Source organism: Podarcis cretensis (genome assembly GCF_951804945.1).
Source record: "Podarcis cretensis genome assembly, chromosome: 14".
Taxonomy (NCBI): domain Eukaryota; kingdom Metazoa; phylum Chordata; class Lepidosauria; order Squamata; family Lacertidae; genus Podarcis; species Podarcis cretensis.
Genome location: NC_137183.1, coordinates 55,118,458 through 55,136,280, shown reverse-complemented (window position 1 = coordinate 55,136,280; position 17,823 = coordinate 55,118,458). Strand labels below are relative to the sequence as shown.

Genomic DNA, 17,823 nt, shown 5'->3' with positions numbered 1-17,823 from the left:
CCAATTCCCAAGTATGACTTCTCCCCTTCTTTGGGTCATGCAAGGTGTTATGCTTGGATGACTGACAGCCTTGGGCTTTGTAGCTTTGTCCAAAGCAAATAGCTACCCAAGACTTGTGTGATCTGTGGTTGGAGCTGCCAGGCCTCCCGCCCACCCCCCCTTTGTGGTTTGACTTGAAGCAAGTGAGCCTCAAAACCGCCACCCCTCCCATGAACTCAACCTTGCAAGGAGAATGGAATAACGGTCCAAGCCATCTTTTTTTATTTAAGAGGGGAGAACAAAGCAGGTGATCCCAGGGCGGCCCCTCCCCTGCTACAGGTCCTTGAAAGCAGCTTTTTCCTGTGCCACCCACTCCTCAAACTTCCTGGCCTTTGGGTTGAGCTTCAGGGTCAAGACAGGATCTCGGACTGGGCCCAGGATGTTGAAGCGGAACATGTTAGCTAACCCTTGGGCACCAGGAAAGTCCATCTTCTCATAGGATTCAAGCGACACCTGCAGAAAGAGCAGGAGAAACTGCATTGGTCTAACTTGCAGATAATGCTGACCTGGAAACAAACAGGGGCCTGGGAGCTTTCCGCAGCATCTGGTGCTCTCGCTGTGGCATTTAGGTACAGATGGGTGTGGCCTGTTCCTTCCAGCGAGTGCCAGCTTGGTGGTCGTCCCCACCCCCCTCCCTGGAGGGCTGTCCATGCACCTGCTTTACCTTGGCATCTCTCACAGGCTTCCCGGTGTACTTTTCTATCAGGGCTGCGTACTCTGCCACGGTGTGCTTGCAGCTGCTCAGCCCGATGTCCTGGCCTATGTATTTCTCTGGCTCTTTCATCAGCTGAACCACAACTGGCCCAAGATCAGCCACGGCCATCCCATCTAAGGGCACTTCTCCCATGGGAATGACTGCAAAAGAGAGAAGAGGAGGGAGGTTTGATCAGGAGCCAAGGCCTCTCAGGGGAAGGAGAAAACAGCACAGGCAGAGCAAGTGCAGGTGACCATCAGTTGCAACCCGGATGCACAAAGGGGGATGATATTATTTTTTTAGGGAGGGGGCATATTTTTATTGAATATTATCGATGCATCCCAAACCACAAAATAGAACCTCATGAGGGAAACACCTAAAAACCAAACCAAGGCTGTCATGGGATGTTACATTCACAAGAAGAAATTATAAAGCTGGTTATCTGGATATTTGCAATAAGCAATGTAGACAAGTAAGGGGAAGGTACCGCTTTAAGAAATGAGAGAGCAAAAGGTGTGGCACGCGGGACTTGCAAGATAGACAGACCCACAAACCTATGACTGAAACCATCAGAAGCACAAGGGGCACCAAGAATACAAAGCTCTATAGTAAATAATAATAATAATAATAATAATAATAATAATAATAATTCAATCAGTTCCCCAAATTTATTGGGAGGCTTGTGGAAGGAGATCTGTGCTACTTATCCTGCAGACACTTCCCTCTGCTGTGCATGTGCATCACCAAGGGGACACATGCGCCCCCCCTCGACCACGTAAATCAATAAGAAAACTTAACTGAAGCCTGCCCCTCCTAACTATGGGCTATGCCCATGCTGCTGCCCTGAGATCTATGGATAAAGGTCAGTATACACATTTAATATATGAAAATAAAATATGAAAGTGTGTTCAATGAACCCTTTGGAATGGGGTGGGGAGGGCAGTGGCAGAGTAAGGAAAGCACCTGCCCATCTTTTTTGCTGCCCAAGGTGAGGCTCGAGGCCCCCCTGCCCTTCCCTCCTCCGCAAGAGAGAGGCACGCCAGTGGCATCAGACTCCCTGCCAATCTGGGCAGCAGGTGAGGCATCTCTTAAGGGCAGAAGGAGGGATGCTGTTACCTAGCTCATAGCTGTCTCCATCTGGGGCTTTCTGGGGTCGGAACATGGTGATGAAGTTCTCAAAGTACCAGGGCAGCCGAAGGCTGGTCATGGGCACCCCAACAGCCCGAAAATATTCCTCCACTTCGCCTTTGCCGTCAAAGTGCGGCACCTCCAGCTGCCCCTCCGTTAGCTTCTTCACATTCTCCAGGCCGCTGTAAACCACGTAGCCCAAGGCCAGTCGCTTGGCTAAGTCTGCCATATTCTTCCCCTGGGTGCAAAACCGGACACGGAATGAGAGGCAGGAAGCACTGGTCTTGCCCAAATTTATCCCTCAAGGAAAGAAGATGGCTCCCTCCCAGGCAGGGGATTGTCCTTGCCTGCGCTCCCGGCAGCAGTGAAAGAACTTTGGCAAAGGGGTGGCTTGTGGGGCTGTGGGTTGCGGAGGACCCTGTGGGCCACGGGAGTTGCCCTTCTGCCTTCAGCAGCAGCTTAATATACAGCTGTCACCCCAGTGGCCTTGGGGCGAGGAGTAGCTCTGGCCAACTTTGGCTGGTGCAACAGCTGTGACCATTCCGAGAGCAGGATAGTTTAGCCGCCAGAGTTCGTGTGTTAGTTACTTCAAGACTGGATTTGCTGCAATCCATGCCATGTGAGGATATCTTTGCGGCTGATCTGGAAAGTCTGGTTTCAATAGATTTTTCAAATGCTTAACTCAGTCTTTTAGATAAGTTCATGAAGATACCAACGAAAGGGAAGTTCGGTGATATTCACAATACCGAGAGATGCTAGTAGAGCTGTAGATAGATGTTAAATAAAGTTGTAGACAATGAAGTTAAGCATTTGAAAAATCTATTGAAACCAGACATTATAAGTTCATTTTAGGCTGGGCAGTTTGCAAGTCTTTGTGGCTTTGTTTAATGTTTTGTATTTTTCTCAGAAGGTTGATAAAGTATGTCTAATTATTGTTCTGTGTATATTAATCACCAACGTGTTGCATGAGTCCCAGTACTTCTATCAGCAACACGGGGTGCATTTTTCTACCAAGATCAGACTTAGCAGCTGATTGGTTGCCAGGCTTATTATTGGCACGTGATGCTCTTAATAGCATATCAAACAGCTGCAGATGCAGCCTCAGCAGCCAGTTCTGAAAGAGAATTCCCCCCCCCCCATGCCTGTTGGGCACCCCTCACACTGCACTGCGGGTTGCCCCGTCTTTGGGCTTAGCTCCACCTGGGCAACCTCCCGCTCTTTGCTGAGATGTCCCCAGAAATCGGTCACGAGGAAGACTCCGTACGCCCCTCGCAGGACTTGCTCCAGGCTTTGCACGTCCTCCAGGTCTGCCTTCACCACTTCAGCACCCTTCTTCTCCAGCTCCTGGGCAGCCTTCTGCTGCGGGTTGCGGGTGATAGCACACACCTGGAAGGTGCCATCGTCCAGCAGGGCCCTGGCCACCGAGCCTCCCTGGAGCCCTGCGGGAACGCAAGGGGAGGGGGAGAATCGGAAGCAGGTCAGCGAGAAAGGAAGGAAATATCCGATGCCGGTGACGTGAATTCTTTATTCAAGGGAATGGAATCCTTCTTGGCCTAGTGGTCTCAGCAACCCTTCCCAGCAGGTCTTGCCCCTATGGAGCAGTTGCCTAGGCTGAAGGTCCCTGCCTTCCACCCCTCCTAAGATGCTCCTCTCCCAAGCCGTCTCAAACTGCGTCTGCGTACCTCTGGCCTCTGTTCTGCTCCCCTCATTAATCTCCACGTTCTTGGGAGACCAGGAGAGAGGGGAGACTCCCTGGATTCTTCAGCTGTCTCTGCAGTCGGCAGCATGCACCACAGATGCATCGCAAAGGACAAGGCCCTGCCTTAGGCAAGGCCAGTTCCTCAGGTCATCTAGTTGGACACTGTCTAAACCACCCTTCCCAAACATGGTGTCCTCCAGAGGGGACGAGGGCAGAAGCTGATGAGAATTGTAGTCAAGGGCATGGTGGGCTTGTGAACTTCACTCAGGTTGCCTGCAATGCCTCTGTGGATCACAGAACCACGGAATGGTAGAGTTGGAAGGGACCCCGAGGGTCATCTAGTCCCACCCCCTGTAATGCAGGAGTCGCAACTCAGGCATCCCTGACAGGTGCCCCCCCACCCTCTGCCTATAAAAGCCTCCCAGGAAGGAGAGCCCGCCACCTTCCGATGTGTGGAGACAGCCCATTCGTCACACACATTTTAACTGCGTTGCTGCTTTTATTTCTCACGCTGCATTTCATTGCACAGTACTGTAATTTGAAGGAATTAAAAATAGTACAATTAAAATCAACGCAGCATCTAGAACAGTGTGTTAAAGTTGCTACAGCAGGCGGCGGAATGTCATTAAACGGCCCACCAGGACCCTAATTTTCAAGGGACGGGGAATTGGTGAGGAACCACACTAGCTAGGGGACAGCAAGTTTAGGAGAGCTAACTTCTCTTGACTGGCAGCAGCTCTTCTGGGGTTTCAGGCAGGAGAGCTGGATATGGCCAGAGGCTGAAGGGGGAGCAAAACTAAAGAATCTCAGGGTTACGGGTTCGAGCCCCAGGTTGGGCAAAAGCTTCCTGCATTGTAGCGGGTGGGACTAGGTGACTCTTGGGGTCCCTTCCAGCTGTAAGTTCTATGATTCAATGCCCTGCCACTGGGCTATGCTCCCTAAAAGGGGGGGGGGGTACTGCCTAAGCACGTTTTGAAGCAGGCAAAGCAAGGAACATTAAGGCCATCTATAGCCCCCGAGGTCCAGAGCCTGACATTCCCGAATTGCCCCCGGGGACGCAGATCAGACCCTCTCCGTGCAAGATAAATCTCCCGCCTCCCCGCTGCGCCCACAGGCAACCTACCTGAGAGATGCGCCCACTTCCCGCCGAGATGCAAGAATGCGCGACATGTTTCCTAGTCTCCATTTTGGAAGGTTACCTACCTGTAGCTCCAAAAACCACCACGCGTTTCTTCTCTGCCATTCTCGGAGGAGCTGAGGGTACTTTGGCTGCCTTGGAGAAAGGAAGAAAGAACTTTTGCAAAGGTCTCGAGGGAGAGATTGCTCCCGCCTTGCCGCTGCTTTCCTGATGTTACCGGAAAAATCCGAGGGCTCCCTTGGACAAAAAGTAAAGACACCAACCAGAGTAAATTGGAGCAAATCAGCAGCCTGTAGGCTTGGCCTTTATTGAACTGTTGCAACAGGGTACTCCCCTCACTTGCAGGTGAGAGAAAAGACCCAGAAAAATGGTGTGCAAGACCTTATAAAAACTTTTGAAATTCCCCTCCTCTAGGTCAAGCCCACCCCCAGAAACATCATGCATACATTACAGAAAGGAGGGGTTCAGGGAGGAGTTGCAGTGGTAACCTGAGTGTCCTGTCACCTGGCTGGTTCCCTTCTCTCCCCCTCCCCATGAGTCACTTCCAGGAGACAAAGGGTTTGCAGTTTCCTGCCCCCTGAGGGAAGATCTGATCAGTGTCCTTTGTTTCAGTCCATGCTGAATCCACTCCCATATGCAAGTTCTTTGTGATCTTGATTGTCTTCTGTCTAGGACCATCAGGGTTGGCATAGCCATAACTGGGCAGGGCTCCTGTAGATGTGCTGGGATGGTGAAGGGATTATGGCTGCCCTGTATCAAACCTTCCCCATTTTGTAGTCCTTCCTTCATGGAGTGAAATAAAAGTGGAACAGTGCAAATCCGATGTATGGTTGATTTTCTTATGAATTTATAACAGAAGTGTGGCGTATGTAGTGTGTGAGTGTGAGTGTGTGTGAAGTTTGTACAAACAGAATGATTGGGGTGGGGGGGGGTTCCTGCTACACTGACACCAGGCAGGACTTGGAGGGGGATCCCCAAAGGTCATCCAGCCCAATCCCCCTACAATGCAGGAATTGCAATGGAAGGATCACTGATCGGGTGCCCGTTTCACTCTGGCTGAGCCACCAGTAAGTCCCTGGAACTGATTGGAGACCCCACTTGGCACAATCTGGAATGACGGGGGTGGGATTTCTTCATCCCCTGGTCAATACACGTGTTAAGGGTAACGCCCTGAATGCACATGGCCAGAGACTCACGACTCTCGGTGATCACGATGATCCGCAGGAAAAAGGCGTCCTGGTGCGAGGGAGCCTCGTGAGCAGCGCGTGACTCCGAAAGGCACGGCGATGTCGTCACGCAGTGCAGCCCGCGGGAGGGAAAGGGAAGGGGAAAGGAACTCTGCACATGCTCGGAGGCACTCTCTCCCCCGAAGGGGCTTCACTGCAGCAGCGGCATTGCTGGGTTATTTTTTATTTTTATTTTTACTGGGTTTGTGGCAAGAAAGATAACACTGTACAACCAAGTCTTCATCCGCCTCCCTCCCCTCCCTGCAGTGGCAAGCAGGCGCCGCGCGGGGGCGGAGGAGAGGCGCGCCTCCCGCCCTCCCTTCCCGCCGCCCTCCTCTCTCTGGCCGAGCCGGGGAGGGGGCGGGGCGCAGTGGGGTTCATTCCCCGCCTATTTCCGGGCCAGCCTCGGCCCCTCCTCCGAGGGGGCGGGCCCCGCTGCCGTCACAAACGCGCTGCTCGCCCGCCGATAGGCCGCCCGCCGCGCCTCGGAAGCGGCCCTTTGTGCGCGTGACAAGCGCGAGGGGGCGGAGCTCCGTCCGGCGGAGGCGCTGGACCGGAAGTGCCTCTAGACCGCGAGGAGACCCGGAGGAAGCGGCAGGAGCGGCGGCCGGCGGAGGTAACGGTTCCGCGGCGGCCGTTGGCCGGGCTTCCCCTGGGCATGCGCAGAGGGCCGCCTCCGAACCCCTTTCCCCAGGAGAGCCAGGCCGGGCCTAGCGGGTTCCTAGTGAGGACTAGGAACTTGGGGGATCAGGGCTATTTTAATCTCTCTTGCACCCCCCCCCCATCTTGGAAGCGCCTCCCTCAGGCCGGGCCTGCCTCGCAGGGGGGTTGTTGGGGAGGGGGGGTCCTAGTGAGGACTAGGAACTTGGGGGCTCAGGGCTATTTTAATCTCTCTTGCACCCCCCCCCATCTTGGAAGCGCCTCCCTCAGGCCGGGCCTGCCTCGCAGGGGGGTTGTTGGGGAGGGGGGGTCCTAGTGAGGACTAGGAACTTGGGGGCTCAGGGCTATTTTAATCTCTCTTGCACCCCCCCCATCTTGGAAGCGCCTCCCTCAGGCCGGGCCTGCCTCGCAGGGGGGTTGTTGGGGAGGGGGGGTCCTAGTGAGGACTAGGAACTTGGGGGCTCAGGGCTATTTTAATCTCTCTTGCACCCCCCCCCATCTTGGAAGCGCCTCCCTCAGGCCGGGCCTGCCTCGCAGGGGGGTTGTTGGGGAGGGGGGGTCCTAGTGAGGACTAGGAACTTGGGGGCTCAGGGCTATTTTAATCTCTCTTGCACCCCCCCCATCTTGGAAGCGCCTCCCTCAGGCCGGGCCTGCCTCGCAGGGGGGTTGTTGGGGAGGGGGGGTCCTAGTGAGGACTAGGAACTTGGGGGCTCAGGGCTATTTTAATCTCTCTTGCACCCCCCCCATCTTGGAAGCGCCTCCCTCAGGCCGGGCCTGCCTCGCAGGGGGGTTGTTGGGGAGGGGGGCTTCCTAGTGAGGACTAGGAACTTGGGGGATCAGGGCTATTTTAATCTCTCTTGCACCCCCCCCTCTTGGAAGCGCCTCCCTCAGGCCGGGCCTGCCTTGCAGGGGGGGTTGTTGGGGATTCAGAAAGGAGGAGGAGGAGGAGGGAGAAGAACCACTCACCCCCCCCTTGAGGTGCCTGGAGAGAGAGAGAGAGTGAGAGAGAGAGAGAGAGAGGTCGGGGTGCAATGACAGTACATAACTAAGTCAGACTTCCCCCACCACAACAACCCTGTGAGGTAGGTTGGGATGAGAGAGATGGCGAGTGGCTCAAGGTCATGCCCAGTGAGGGGAATTCGAAGCCTGGTCTCTGCTGGGCCCTGGTCCTCCTCTGATCCCCACAATAACCCTGCAAGGGAGGCTCAGGGAGGCGGTGCTTGGCTCCCAATGTCACACCCAATGAGCTCCGTGGCCAAGGAGGGGATCGGAAACCACCTTCTAGTCTGACACTCGCTTAATTCCAGTCGCTTAGCTGCATGGAGGGGGATTTTCCTTCTGCCCACCCCCAATTTCCACTATTCACCCTCACTGGATTAGGAGAAAAGGAAGGAATTTCTTCACAATTGTGAATAATTTTTTACCCCTGCATCACTTTACTCACTACCCCCACCCAACTAAAAAGCCCCACGTTTACTTATTTATTGGTTAAAAAGCAGGAGGCTGAGAGTAGGAAGAAGCGGACAGACTCCATCATGGAGGGATGCAAGAACTATATCTGGACTTAGTTCTTCCCTCCCTCCCTTGTGAAGAGGGTCCATTTAAACTACCTGATTTATGAACAAGTTTCCTGGGAGACCCCACTTCTTGCACCCCTCCATTCTGGGGGGGGGGTGTCTTATCTATTCCTACTCTCAGCTTCCTGTTCTTTAACTATGGGTCTGGGATTTACCCAGAGGCAAGCTGCCTTTGGATGTGAGCCTGTAGTTTAGCTACCACAGCTAATACCGTGGAAGAGCCCTAGTGGGTCAGACGAGGCGGCCCAGCTGTTCTGGCATTCTGTTTCCAACAGCAACTAGCAGGATGCTGCCCGGAAGCATCCATGTGGCGCATGAAGATTGCAGCCCTCCGTCATTTTACCACCGCCTCTCCTGGCCCAAACAGTTGATAATCTGCAGCCTGCTGCTTCTGGACTTGGAGGTTCCACTACCTGCCATGGCTTCTTCCATGTGGTGAAGTGGAGGATGCTTAGTTGTCCTGCCTGAGCATCTGAAGGTCGTGCTGTTGCTGCTCCCTCTTAAATGGGGCCTGGCACTGTCCTGAGCATCCCACTCCTGTATCAGAGGAAGGATTGGCACAGACTCAATCAGCTTGGAAAATGAGTGTCAAAAGTGCTGGAAATATAGTTAAGCTGCTAACTATGTTAACTTATTAACATTTCATTGTCCTGTATACGTCAGCTGCGTTTTTTTGAGTAGGCAACTTGTGATTTTCCTTTGGAACTGTACTGGTCCAGCTGAAAATATTAGAAGCAATGTTAGAGGGAATTCGTTTTGGGGGGGAGTGGGGCATTCATATAAGTTCCTAACAGATTCTTTCTCAAGTTCCTTTGGAACTGTTGGCCTCTGAGAAAGACAGAATAAATTCCCAGTCTCTGGAAGTGAGCTGTGCCTGAGCAGCTTGTAAGTGGATCATTCTGCCAGCCCTCTGGTGGTATGATGCATAGGTTTTCCTGAAACGAAGGCAAAGGCAGTGGGAGGTTTCCTGGTATCAACAGCCTCCTGACGTCAAGTCCTTGCCTAGTTGGCATGGTGGCGACTGGAATCCTGTGGCAGGGAGGTGCCTGGGGTGCGGCCTTCTCCTGGGACATTTTAGAGAAGGAAGTTTTGTCTCTCGAACTGTAATTTGGCTGATGGATTGCCTGGAAGTGTACACATCTGTAGCAGCACTCAGCTGGTTCCTGTGCTCTGGGATGGGAATAACTTTTGCCCCTATCCATCACTGGCTTATAATAAGGTGCCTTTGTGACTGGTATGTGGTGTCCTTTTGGGCACTGGCCACTCGGAAAGGAACTGAAGAGCTAACTAGCAGTGATTTGCAAAACGTCTCCATGTTCCCTGTGGTCTAGGAAAGGAACTGGCAGCAGAGTGCATGATTTGGAGCAGGTTTCTGAGCAACCAGTGTCCTCTGATGGCATTTCGATGGAGGGCATGTCTGTGGCTGGTACCTGATGCATCACCAGGCTTGTGTAGCCAAATTGAAATAGGGTTATAATGTATTGCAAAATCTCTAGGCCCAGACCTGATTAGGTGTTGAGGGCTGACTCTTTTAAATCCTGCTTGAGTTGCTCATGTGCAGTTTTCCACCAAGGCACCAAATCAGAAATGCATTAGTTAAGCCCAGGATTTCCTGGGGGGGGGGGCTGGGTGAGGTGACGCAAGGCAGGGGCTGCTGCAGCTCGACAGGGTGTAATGGTGCTGATGGGTAGCTTGTGGCATCCTTTTTAAAGCACTGGCACCGTACCTGCTGTTACTTTGTCCCCACTAACTTGAGGAGATGCAGTTCGCATATCGCCTCTCTCTCATTCTGTGTGTCTCCCTGTGTCTTGCTGTATTTGTCTGTCTGTCTCTCTATCTCTCTCTCTTTCCCATATCTGCCTGCAAGCCCTGCAGTGTTTCTGACTATCTTGTTGTTCTTGGCCATAGGTATCATCTGTCTCGTCCCCTGCATGTCCTTCATGGCATGGCTGGCAGAGCTGGCTCGCATTCAGCTTTGGCTGCTCCCTCCCTTTGTTCCTCTGGAGCAGTTTCAATGGCTCACCAAGTAGAGGCTGCTGCTGCTGCTGCTGCTGCTGCAGCCCAAATCCTAGAAATGAAAGGCAGGCATTGAAGGACTTCTTTGCTACTCTTTCTGCTGCCGGGGCAGCTGCAGCCCAAACAATGGTTTGCTCAGCAGTTGCACATCAAACTGGGCTCTTTGCTCTCCTCAGTTCTCAGGCTGACCATGGAGCTTAGTCGGAGGCTGTTCTTACTGAAGAGTGGGCAGTTTATTGGACCGCACAGTGAAAGTTGCTGGTGACAAGGACTTACATTTGGGGTGGAAGGCTTAAAATCCTGCACTTCTAAGTTGGCTTGGTCACAAACAGGTCAGGTTAATGCTTCGCACCACCACGTTGTTAGCCTTTGATCTGCAAAGCTTGGTTTTCAGCTCCAGCTGCGTGAATCTTATTTGACTGTTAAGGATGCTGCAGACTTGAGGCTGTGTAACTGACTCTTGCTCTTTCTGAACAGGTAATTGAGGATTGAGCAAAGGGTCCTGCAGCCCAGCCAAGATCCACTGGTTGCAGAATGTCGTCTGATGTAACAGAGGCACTGGAGGAGCCTGAAAATCTCTCCTATGAGGAGTTGGAGGAGGATGACGACAATGTGAGGTGAGGAGGAGAAGGAAGTATTGGCAGAGGCCGCAATGGCAGGCTGGGAGATCTTGTCCTTGTGGTTTGATGGAGTGTTACTGCATGAATGTGGTTCTAGATTCAGGTAGGTAGCCGTGTTGGTCTGACGCACTTGAAATAAATAAATAAATTTTAAAATTGTCCAGTAGCACCTTAGAGATCAACTAAGATTGTTCTGGGTATAAGCTTTCATGTGCATGCACACAAAAGCTTATACCCAGAACAAACTTAGTTGGTGCTACCGGACAAATTTCTTTCTTTATTTCGACTGCATGAATGTGAGTAGGCCTGGAGCAAGAAAATGAAGTGAAAATGCCCCCAAAGGAGACTTATTTTATGACCTACATAAAATAGTGGTTATCAACTGAAAAAAAGCAGCACACTTTAACAACAAGTAGACAATAAAGTGATCAAAAATACAGCTTCGACACAATTAACTTTCTGCATATTGATGTTCCTGCTGCTGCCTCAGATGTGGGAACTTGAAGAAGGAACGCTGGTGTTTCAGCCTCGGCTGTTTGTCATGCTGGGTGAAACCCCTTCCCTGCTAAGCCAGGTGCTGAATGAAGGGAAGTTTGTTTGGTAATGAAACCCACTCCTCCCTGAGAGATTCTTAGTTGGGGGTCTTCAGAGTCCTCAGCTTGCCATATCCAAAGAACGCTTTCAGAGTTCGGTATCTGTGCTTCCAAGAAGCCCCTCTGGGAAAATGGCACCTAGCTCAGCTCTCTCTGAAGGTGTTATGGGGCTCATTGACGGAACCAAATGGAAGCAGGTGGGCTGGGGGGAGTCTCCCAGATTAGAGGACTCATCCAGGTAAGGCCAATAACTCTGGCCAAGGTGGGGCACAGCAAGGGCACAGGTAGCCTGTAGGCAGCAGGAGGTGTCCTGGGCTGTTTTCCAGGCAAGTACAAGGCTCTCGGAGGACAGGTTGGTGAGGCTTGGGGTGCTGACAGCACATTGCATGGAGTGGGTGAGTGTAATGCCTTCTCTTGCCCTGGAGTGCAGAAAGGCACAGCAGTGTTTGTGGTGGTTTCATGGGGCCTGAGAGTTCTGGGCTGGTTGTTTTTGGGTGCTGGGAGGCTGAATCAAGCTCGTGCCAGCTGCTTCCGATCTCGGGCTGCGCATGTAAGACCTCTTCCCCTTAGGCACTTCTGCCTCTCCACAGCGCCACAGACTTGTCTGAGCTGCTCAAGGAAGGGACCAAGGAATCACATGATCGGGCTGAAAACACTCAGTTTGTCAAGGATTTCCTGAAAGGGCGCATCAAGAGGGAGCTCTTCAAGGTGCGTCTTGCAGTGTGCTGGCTATGATCCCTCTTTAGAACAGGTGTTGGCAACCTTTAGCCTTCCAGGTGTTGCTGAACTGTACCTCCCATCAGCCCTGGGCATTGACCATGCTTGCAGGGGCTGATGGGAGTTGTAGTTGAGCATCAGCTGGCGGGGGCGGGGCGGCAGCAGAGGTTGCCCCACCCTGTTTTAGCAGATGGGGGATGCGATTCATATGTGCTGTGTGGCCTGTAGGGAGCTCTCTCCCCCAGCAAAGAACTTAGCCCAGCTGCTGGGCGCAGATGCTTCTGGCTCTGTTGAATAGTCCCCTTGTGACTGGTCAAAAGTGGGCTTAGTGGCAGCTGCTCAGCCTTCCCTGTTCACTAGTCAGGGGCTGGAGATCTTTATTTCATAACACTTATATACCACTTGCTTATTTTTTAAAAAAACCTCCAGTGTTTATAAAAGATACCGTATTGGCCTGAATATAAGCCATACCACCACCATCAACAACAACAATTTTATTATTTATACCCCTCCCATCTGGCATGGTTTCCCCAGCCACTCTGGGCAGCTTTCAACAGAACATTAGACATTAAAAAACTTCCCTAAACAGGGCTGCCTTCAGATGTCTTCTAAAAGTCGGATAGTTGTTTATTTCCTTGACATCTGATGGGACAGAGTTCCACATGGCAGGCGCCACTACCAGGAAGGCCCTCTGCCTGGTTTCCTGTAGCCTCACTTCTCACAGTGAGGGAACTGCCAGAAGGCCCTCCGAGCTGGACCTCAGTGTCCGGGGGGTGGAGATGCTCCATCAGGTATACTAGGCCGAGGCCATTTAGGGCTTTCAAGGTCAGCACCAACACTTTGAATTGTGCTTGGAAACGTACTGGGAGCCAATGTAGGTCTTTCAGGACCGGTGTTACATGGTCTTGACGGCCACTCCCAGTCACCAGTCTAGGTGCCACATTCTGGATTAATTGTAGTTCCTGAGTCACCTTCAAAGGTAACCCCACGTAGAGCACATTGCAGTAGTCTGAGGCTGTGTGAGCCCCAAGAACAGCACTGGATCCAGAAGCAACTCCTTCGGGGGGACCATCCAGGGGGGCAACGTTTTAGCCCACAGCTCCCAGGACTGTTCCAGTCTCTAGTCTTTTGCCTCAAACCTGCTGCCCTCCATAGTCCACCTTGAACTCTTCAGATCGTGGGGGCAGATCAGTGAAATTCCAGCAGCCACCCGATAGGCTCCAAACCCCTCATTTGAAAGGAGTTGTTGACATGTTGCCCAGCCAGTTAGGTGCCCACCGGAGGGTTCCCAAGTAGCATGGCCTGGGGCAAAGGAGGCCAGCCTGAGAGTGCAGCTGAGTGCCCTAGCAGAGCCCCTGCTTCCATGCCCTCCGCATCTCGGCTTAAAAATGGTTCGGGCAACAGCGCCTGGGAAGACTCTTCTCTGCCTGGGACCCAGGAGAGCTTCTGCCAGTCAGGCATTGTGGGCTAGAGGTGGGCAAGCTGTGCCCCCCACCTATGCCAGGCCCCATAATTCCTGACCAGGTGAGGGAGGGGAAGCTGGGGTCCCGTGCTGCCTCCTTTCCCCACATGGCTCCTCTTCTCTCTTGCAGCTGGGCACCGTGGCCCTGTACTTCACGTACTCTGCTCTGGAGGAGGAGATGGAGCGGAACAAGGACCAGCCGGCCTTCACCCCTCTCTACTTCCCCCTGGAGCTGCACCGGAAGGAGGCCCTGATGAAAGACCTGGAGTATTTCTACGGGGAAGGCTGGCGGGAGAAGGTCCAGTGCTCAGAGGCCACCCAGCGCTACATCGACCGCATCCGGCATGTGGGGCAGCAGGAGCCGGAGCTGCTGGTGGCTCATGCCTACACCCGCTACATGGGGGACCTGTCAGGGGGGCAGGTGCTGAAGAAGGTGGCCCAGCGGGCGCTGAAGCTGCCCAGCACCGGCGAGGGGGTCCAGTTCTACATCTTCGACAACATTTCCAACCCCCAGCAGTTCAAGCAGTTCTACAGAGCCCGGCTCAACGCCCTGGACTTGGACAAGGGGACCAAGGAGAGGATCGTCGAAGAGGCCAACAAGGCCTTCGAATTCAACATGCAGGTACGGAGCTGGGGTGGGGGCAGGGGGAGGCTGTTTTGGCTGCAAAGAAGACCCCACCTGGAGCTGAGGAGCAGGAAGCAGCTTCTGCTGACAGGAGGGGCTACAAACCCAGCTGGGTGCTTGCGGGAATCCCCCTGTCATTTAGCCAGCCTTTGCCCTCCCTATAGTTCTCAGCTTGGCTTTGAGGCTGGCCCCTTGGTGCTCTCTCCTGGGCAGGGTTGTGCCCCCGGCCTCTGCTCTGGACCGGGTTGTGTGACACCTCCCTCCCCCTACCTTTTGCCCTCCTTGGCCCACATCCTCGAGGGAGCAGTCAGCAGCGCTGGCTCCCGGGCTGTGTGCAAAGGTCACAAATCTGTGGCTTCCGTTGCCAGGGTTGCGACTGAACAGCCACCTGGCGCAGGAGGTTGAGTGTTGTGAAACAAGTTTCTAGCCCCCTGTCAGCAGCATGTGCACCCACACACAAAGTCTCACTTCCCCATTGCCAGTAAGGCGTTGCCCAAAGGGGCAGACCCAGGGGCAAAATGTGTCTTCCTGCTGAAGAGGTCCCACCCACTAAGGGATGAGCAGGTCTTGCTGAAATCTCTGCACTGCCCAGGCAACTGCGGCCTGCGAGGCTGCCAAGGCCTTGGCTTGGTTGGTGCCAGGCTCTGGGCTGGGATTTGCCTGCTGCCAGCCACGATGGGACCTCCTTTGACTAGAACCCCAGGCTTGGCGCAGGTGGCACTTCAGGGCCAGTCCTTGACCGGCATGTGTCTCCACCTCCATCGTTCTGCCCAGAAACTGAGGTCCAGGGCCGAGGGGCTTCTGGCGGTTGCCTCTCTGCGAGAAGCCAAGTTACAGGGAACCAGGCAGAGGGCCTTCTCGGTGGTGGCACCCGCCCTGTGGAATGCCCTCCCATCAGATGTCAAAGAGAACAACAACTACCAGACTTTTAGAAGACATCTGAAGGCAGCCCTTTTTAGGGAAGCTTTTAATGTTTGATGTATTACAGTATTTTAATATTTTGTGGAAGCCGCCCAAAGAGGCTGGGGAAGCCCAGCCAGATGGGCGGGGTATAAATAATAAATTATTATTATTATTATTATTATTATTATTATTATTATTATTATTATTATTATTATTATTATTATAGTGCACCAGGACTCCGGGGGGGTGGTTGCTCTGGCTCATGGCTTCTCTTTGCCCCTTCTCTGCAGGTGTTTGAGGAACTGGACAAGATCGGGGCTTTGTTAGCGGAAGAAACCCAAGAGGGGGGGCTCCCCGTGCACGATGGGAAAGGAGACCTGCGCAAGTGCCCCTACTACGCCACCAAGCTAGGTGGGTCTCCTTCTTACACCTCCCCCTCCCTCTTTGGGTGCCTGGCCTGCGCCCCTGCCGGACTCTGATTCCACCCTTCTCTCCCCCCTCCTTCTCCCCAGGCGCTGCCGAAGTCTCCAGCTGCCCCTGCCACGTGGCCTTGGCTCTGCTGAAATTGCCCACCGTCCAGCTGGTCCTGGCGGCCTGCGTTGCTGTCGCCGCAGGAGTTGTGGCCTGGTACGTGATGTGAGGAGGCAGCACACTCTGCTGCTGCTTCCTGGTGACAGTGGCACTTACTTGGCAGGACTCTGACTGTTTTCCACCGACTCAGGTGGAACGATTTAATTAAGAAACCATTAAACCCAAATGCACAAGGAATGAGCGAACGGGGGAGATGCCCTCCTGCCTGTCTGTACATGAGCGGTGTTTCGGTGGGTTAGCTAGCAAGTTGGCACTAGAGACACACACACCCCCCGTGCTGCTTGCTTGGCACTGCGCTTTGTTGAATACCAAAGCCCTGGGTGGAGCCTGGCAGCTCATTCCCAGACCCACAACTCCCTGCCCGCCTTTGCCTGCTGGAGAGGGAGGTCTGGGCACTAACATGGGTGGGACCAGTTTGCCTCCTTGCAAGGGGAGGCAGGGAGGGGGCAGGAAGCGCCCTGCCCCTTCTGCTTCCGCTCATGGTGGGCTCCGACTTTGTGGCATTCCAGGTACGTAGTAGACGAACTGCAGACTTTGAGTTACCCTCTTGTACATAAGAGAAACGCTAACGGTTTAGTTTCCATGTAACTTATGGACTGTGTTAACGACTCGGAAATAATAAAATTTATATTTCGGTGTCTTAAAACTGGTGTGTGACTTGGGGTTGAAGAGGAAGCAGCCTGACTGCAGGCATCTCTCCTTGCCGGATTTGTGAGAGTGAGGCCCAGCTGAGTGTGCCCTGCAAAGCCTGCCAGAGGGTCAACTGCTCCCAGAGCCAGGAAGCCTGGTGTTGCCCTATTCCTCTCTCCCCCACCTTTCTCTCTCCCTCTTGTGCTGCATCAGCTGCCTCCACTCACCACTTGGCAGTTGCCCCAAAGCCCTGCATGGGTGACTTCCTGGTGAGGCTTTTAGTGTCTGGCAGACAACTCCCACTTGGTTTTTCAAGTCCTCTTTTTGGCTAACTCCTTGGCAAGTGGCTGGCTTTCACTGCTGTGGAAACGGAGACTTTTAAAGTCAACATTTGGGCCAACTTGCCAGCTCAGATTTGTCCTAGCCCATTCAAGGTTTGGTGGCTCATTTACATTGGGGCTTGGAGTAGCAGCTTTCTCAAGATTTCGAGGTCTGCCGAGGGCAGTCTTTCTGGCCATTTCCCTCCCCCTCCCTCCCCCCCCCGCCTCCTTGAGGAGGCAGCAGAGCACTGAACTCTTCTATCCAGCGGAGGATTAAGGACAGCTCTATTAAGTCAGCCCACTTAATCTAACTTGCTGCTTTCCAAGCAGATGCTGAGGAAGATCACAAGCAGGGCCCCTCCCCTCCTACGATGGCTGCCTGGAAACTATCACCATTTAGCCATTGCCAGATTTCCCTCCCCCTCTCCAAATGCTCACCATTAGTTTAATTCCCCTGAATTCATAGCTGTCCCACAGCAGCAGCATTTCAGCAGCTGAGTCGTCCTTTTCCTTTTGGGAGGGGGCCCCTGGGTCAAAGGGCAGTGCTCCTTGGGTGACTGAGATGTCCCTTCCACAAGGTTTCCCCTTCCTACCAGCATCTAGCAGTTCCAGCCAAAAGCCTCCCAAGTAGATGGAGGTGGGAAGATGGGGGCTGTCGTGCTAAAATGCATCATAATTGGAGGGATGCATTGATGAAACTGGCCTTGGCTGTGGAGACGCCTGCTAGAGAATTTCAACAGGGCAGAGTAAAACCGATGAGCAGACACCAGCCTTCCCAAAGTTCAGGGAAGTCGGAGTAAGGGGGCAAGCGTGCAGGGAAGGGTCGATGGCCTGTTGCCTCGATGCAAGTGGTCTCAGGTCCAGTCCTCAGCGTCTCCAAGCAGGGCTGGGAGAGCAGCTGCCAATTGGTGTCAACACTCCTGAGCTAGATGGACCAGTGGTCTTGGTCTAAGGCAGTTACAGGTCATGTTGGTCTGCCGTAGTCAAAACAAACAAACAAAAAAATTCCTTCCAGTAGCACCTTAGAGACCAACAAAGTTTGTTACTAGTATGAGCTTTCTGAAGAAGTGTGCATGCACACGAAAGCTCATACCAATAACAAACTTTGTTGGTCTCTAAGGTGCTACTGGAAGGAATTCTTTTTATTTAGTCTAAGGCAGTTTCCTGTCTTCCAAAAGCAGACAG

The 17,823-nt window shown here is 53.2% G+C and overlaps 2 protein-coding genes across 6 annotated transcripts; one reads left to right on the top strand and one right to left on the bottom strand.

Annotated features, from left to right (window-relative positions):
* Positions 1–238: 238 nt before the first annotated feature.
* On the bottom strand, positions 239–6,186 carry NMRAL1 (NmrA like redox sensor 1). Of its 5 annotated transcripts, none has more exons than XM_079953999.1 (6): positions 5,879–6,186; positions 4,764–4,833; positions 3,062–3,300; positions 1,850–2,099; positions 704–894; positions 239–492 (listed from the first exon to the last, which is right to left on the bottom strand). In XM_079953999.1, the coding sequence occupies exons 2-6, from the start codon at positions 4,801–4,803 to the stop codon at positions 313–315; spliced, it is 900 nt and encodes a 299-aa protein (XP_079810125.1). In that variant the 5' UTR covers positions 4,804–4,833; positions 5,879–6,186; the 3' UTR covers positions 239–312. The 5 variants fall into 5 exon arrangements, with proteins under 5 accessions (XP_079810125.1, XP_079810126.1, XP_079810124.1 ...); XM_079954000.1 differs by having other exon boundaries at positions 4,764–4,829; XM_079953998.1 differs by having other exon boundaries at positions 5,895–6,186.
* A 200-nt stretch (positions 6,187–6,386) lies between these two features.
* On the top strand, positions 6,387–16,334 carry HMOX2 (heme oxygenase 2). Its single transcript, XM_079954105.1, has 6 exons — positions 6,387–6,540; positions 10,655–10,794; positions 11,981–12,098; positions 13,700–14,191; positions 15,388–15,508; positions 15,610–16,334. Exons 2-6 carry the CDS (start codon positions 10,712–10,714, stop codon positions 15,735–15,737), a joined length of 942 nt encoding a protein of 313 aa, XP_079810231.1. The 5' UTR covers positions 6,387–6,540; positions 10,655–10,711; the 3' UTR covers positions 15,738–16,334.
* Positions 16,335–17,823: the final 1,489 nt, after the last annotated feature.

Excerpts from the sequence above, each read along its gene's own strand:
- NMRAL1 (XM_079953999.1), bottom strand. The coding sequence starts at position 4,803 with ATGGCAGAGAAGAAACGCGTGGTGGTTTTTGGAGCTACAG. Across the intron at positions 3,301-4,763 it reads GGTGGTTTTTGGAGCTACAG|GGCTCCAGGGAGGCTCGGTG; the intron begins GTAGGTAACCTT and ends GCGTTCCCGCAG. Across the intron at positions 895-1,849 it reads TGGAGACAGCTATGAGCTAG|TCATTCCCATGGGAGAAGTG; the intron begins GTAACAGCATCC and ends TCTCTTTTGCAG.
- HMOX2 (XM_079954105.1), top strand. The coding sequence starts at position 10,712 with ATGTCGTCTGATGTAACAGAGGCACTGGAGGAGCCTGAAAATCTCTCC. Across the intron at positions 12,099-13,699 it reads TCAAGAGGGAGCTCTTCAAG|CTGGGCACCGTGGCCCTGTA; the intron begins GTGCGTCTTGCA and ends TCTCTCTTGCAG. Across the intron at positions 14,192-15,387 it reads CCTTCGAATTCAACATGCAG|GTGTTTGAGGAACTGGACAA; the intron begins GTACGGAGCTGG and ends CCTTCTCTGCAG.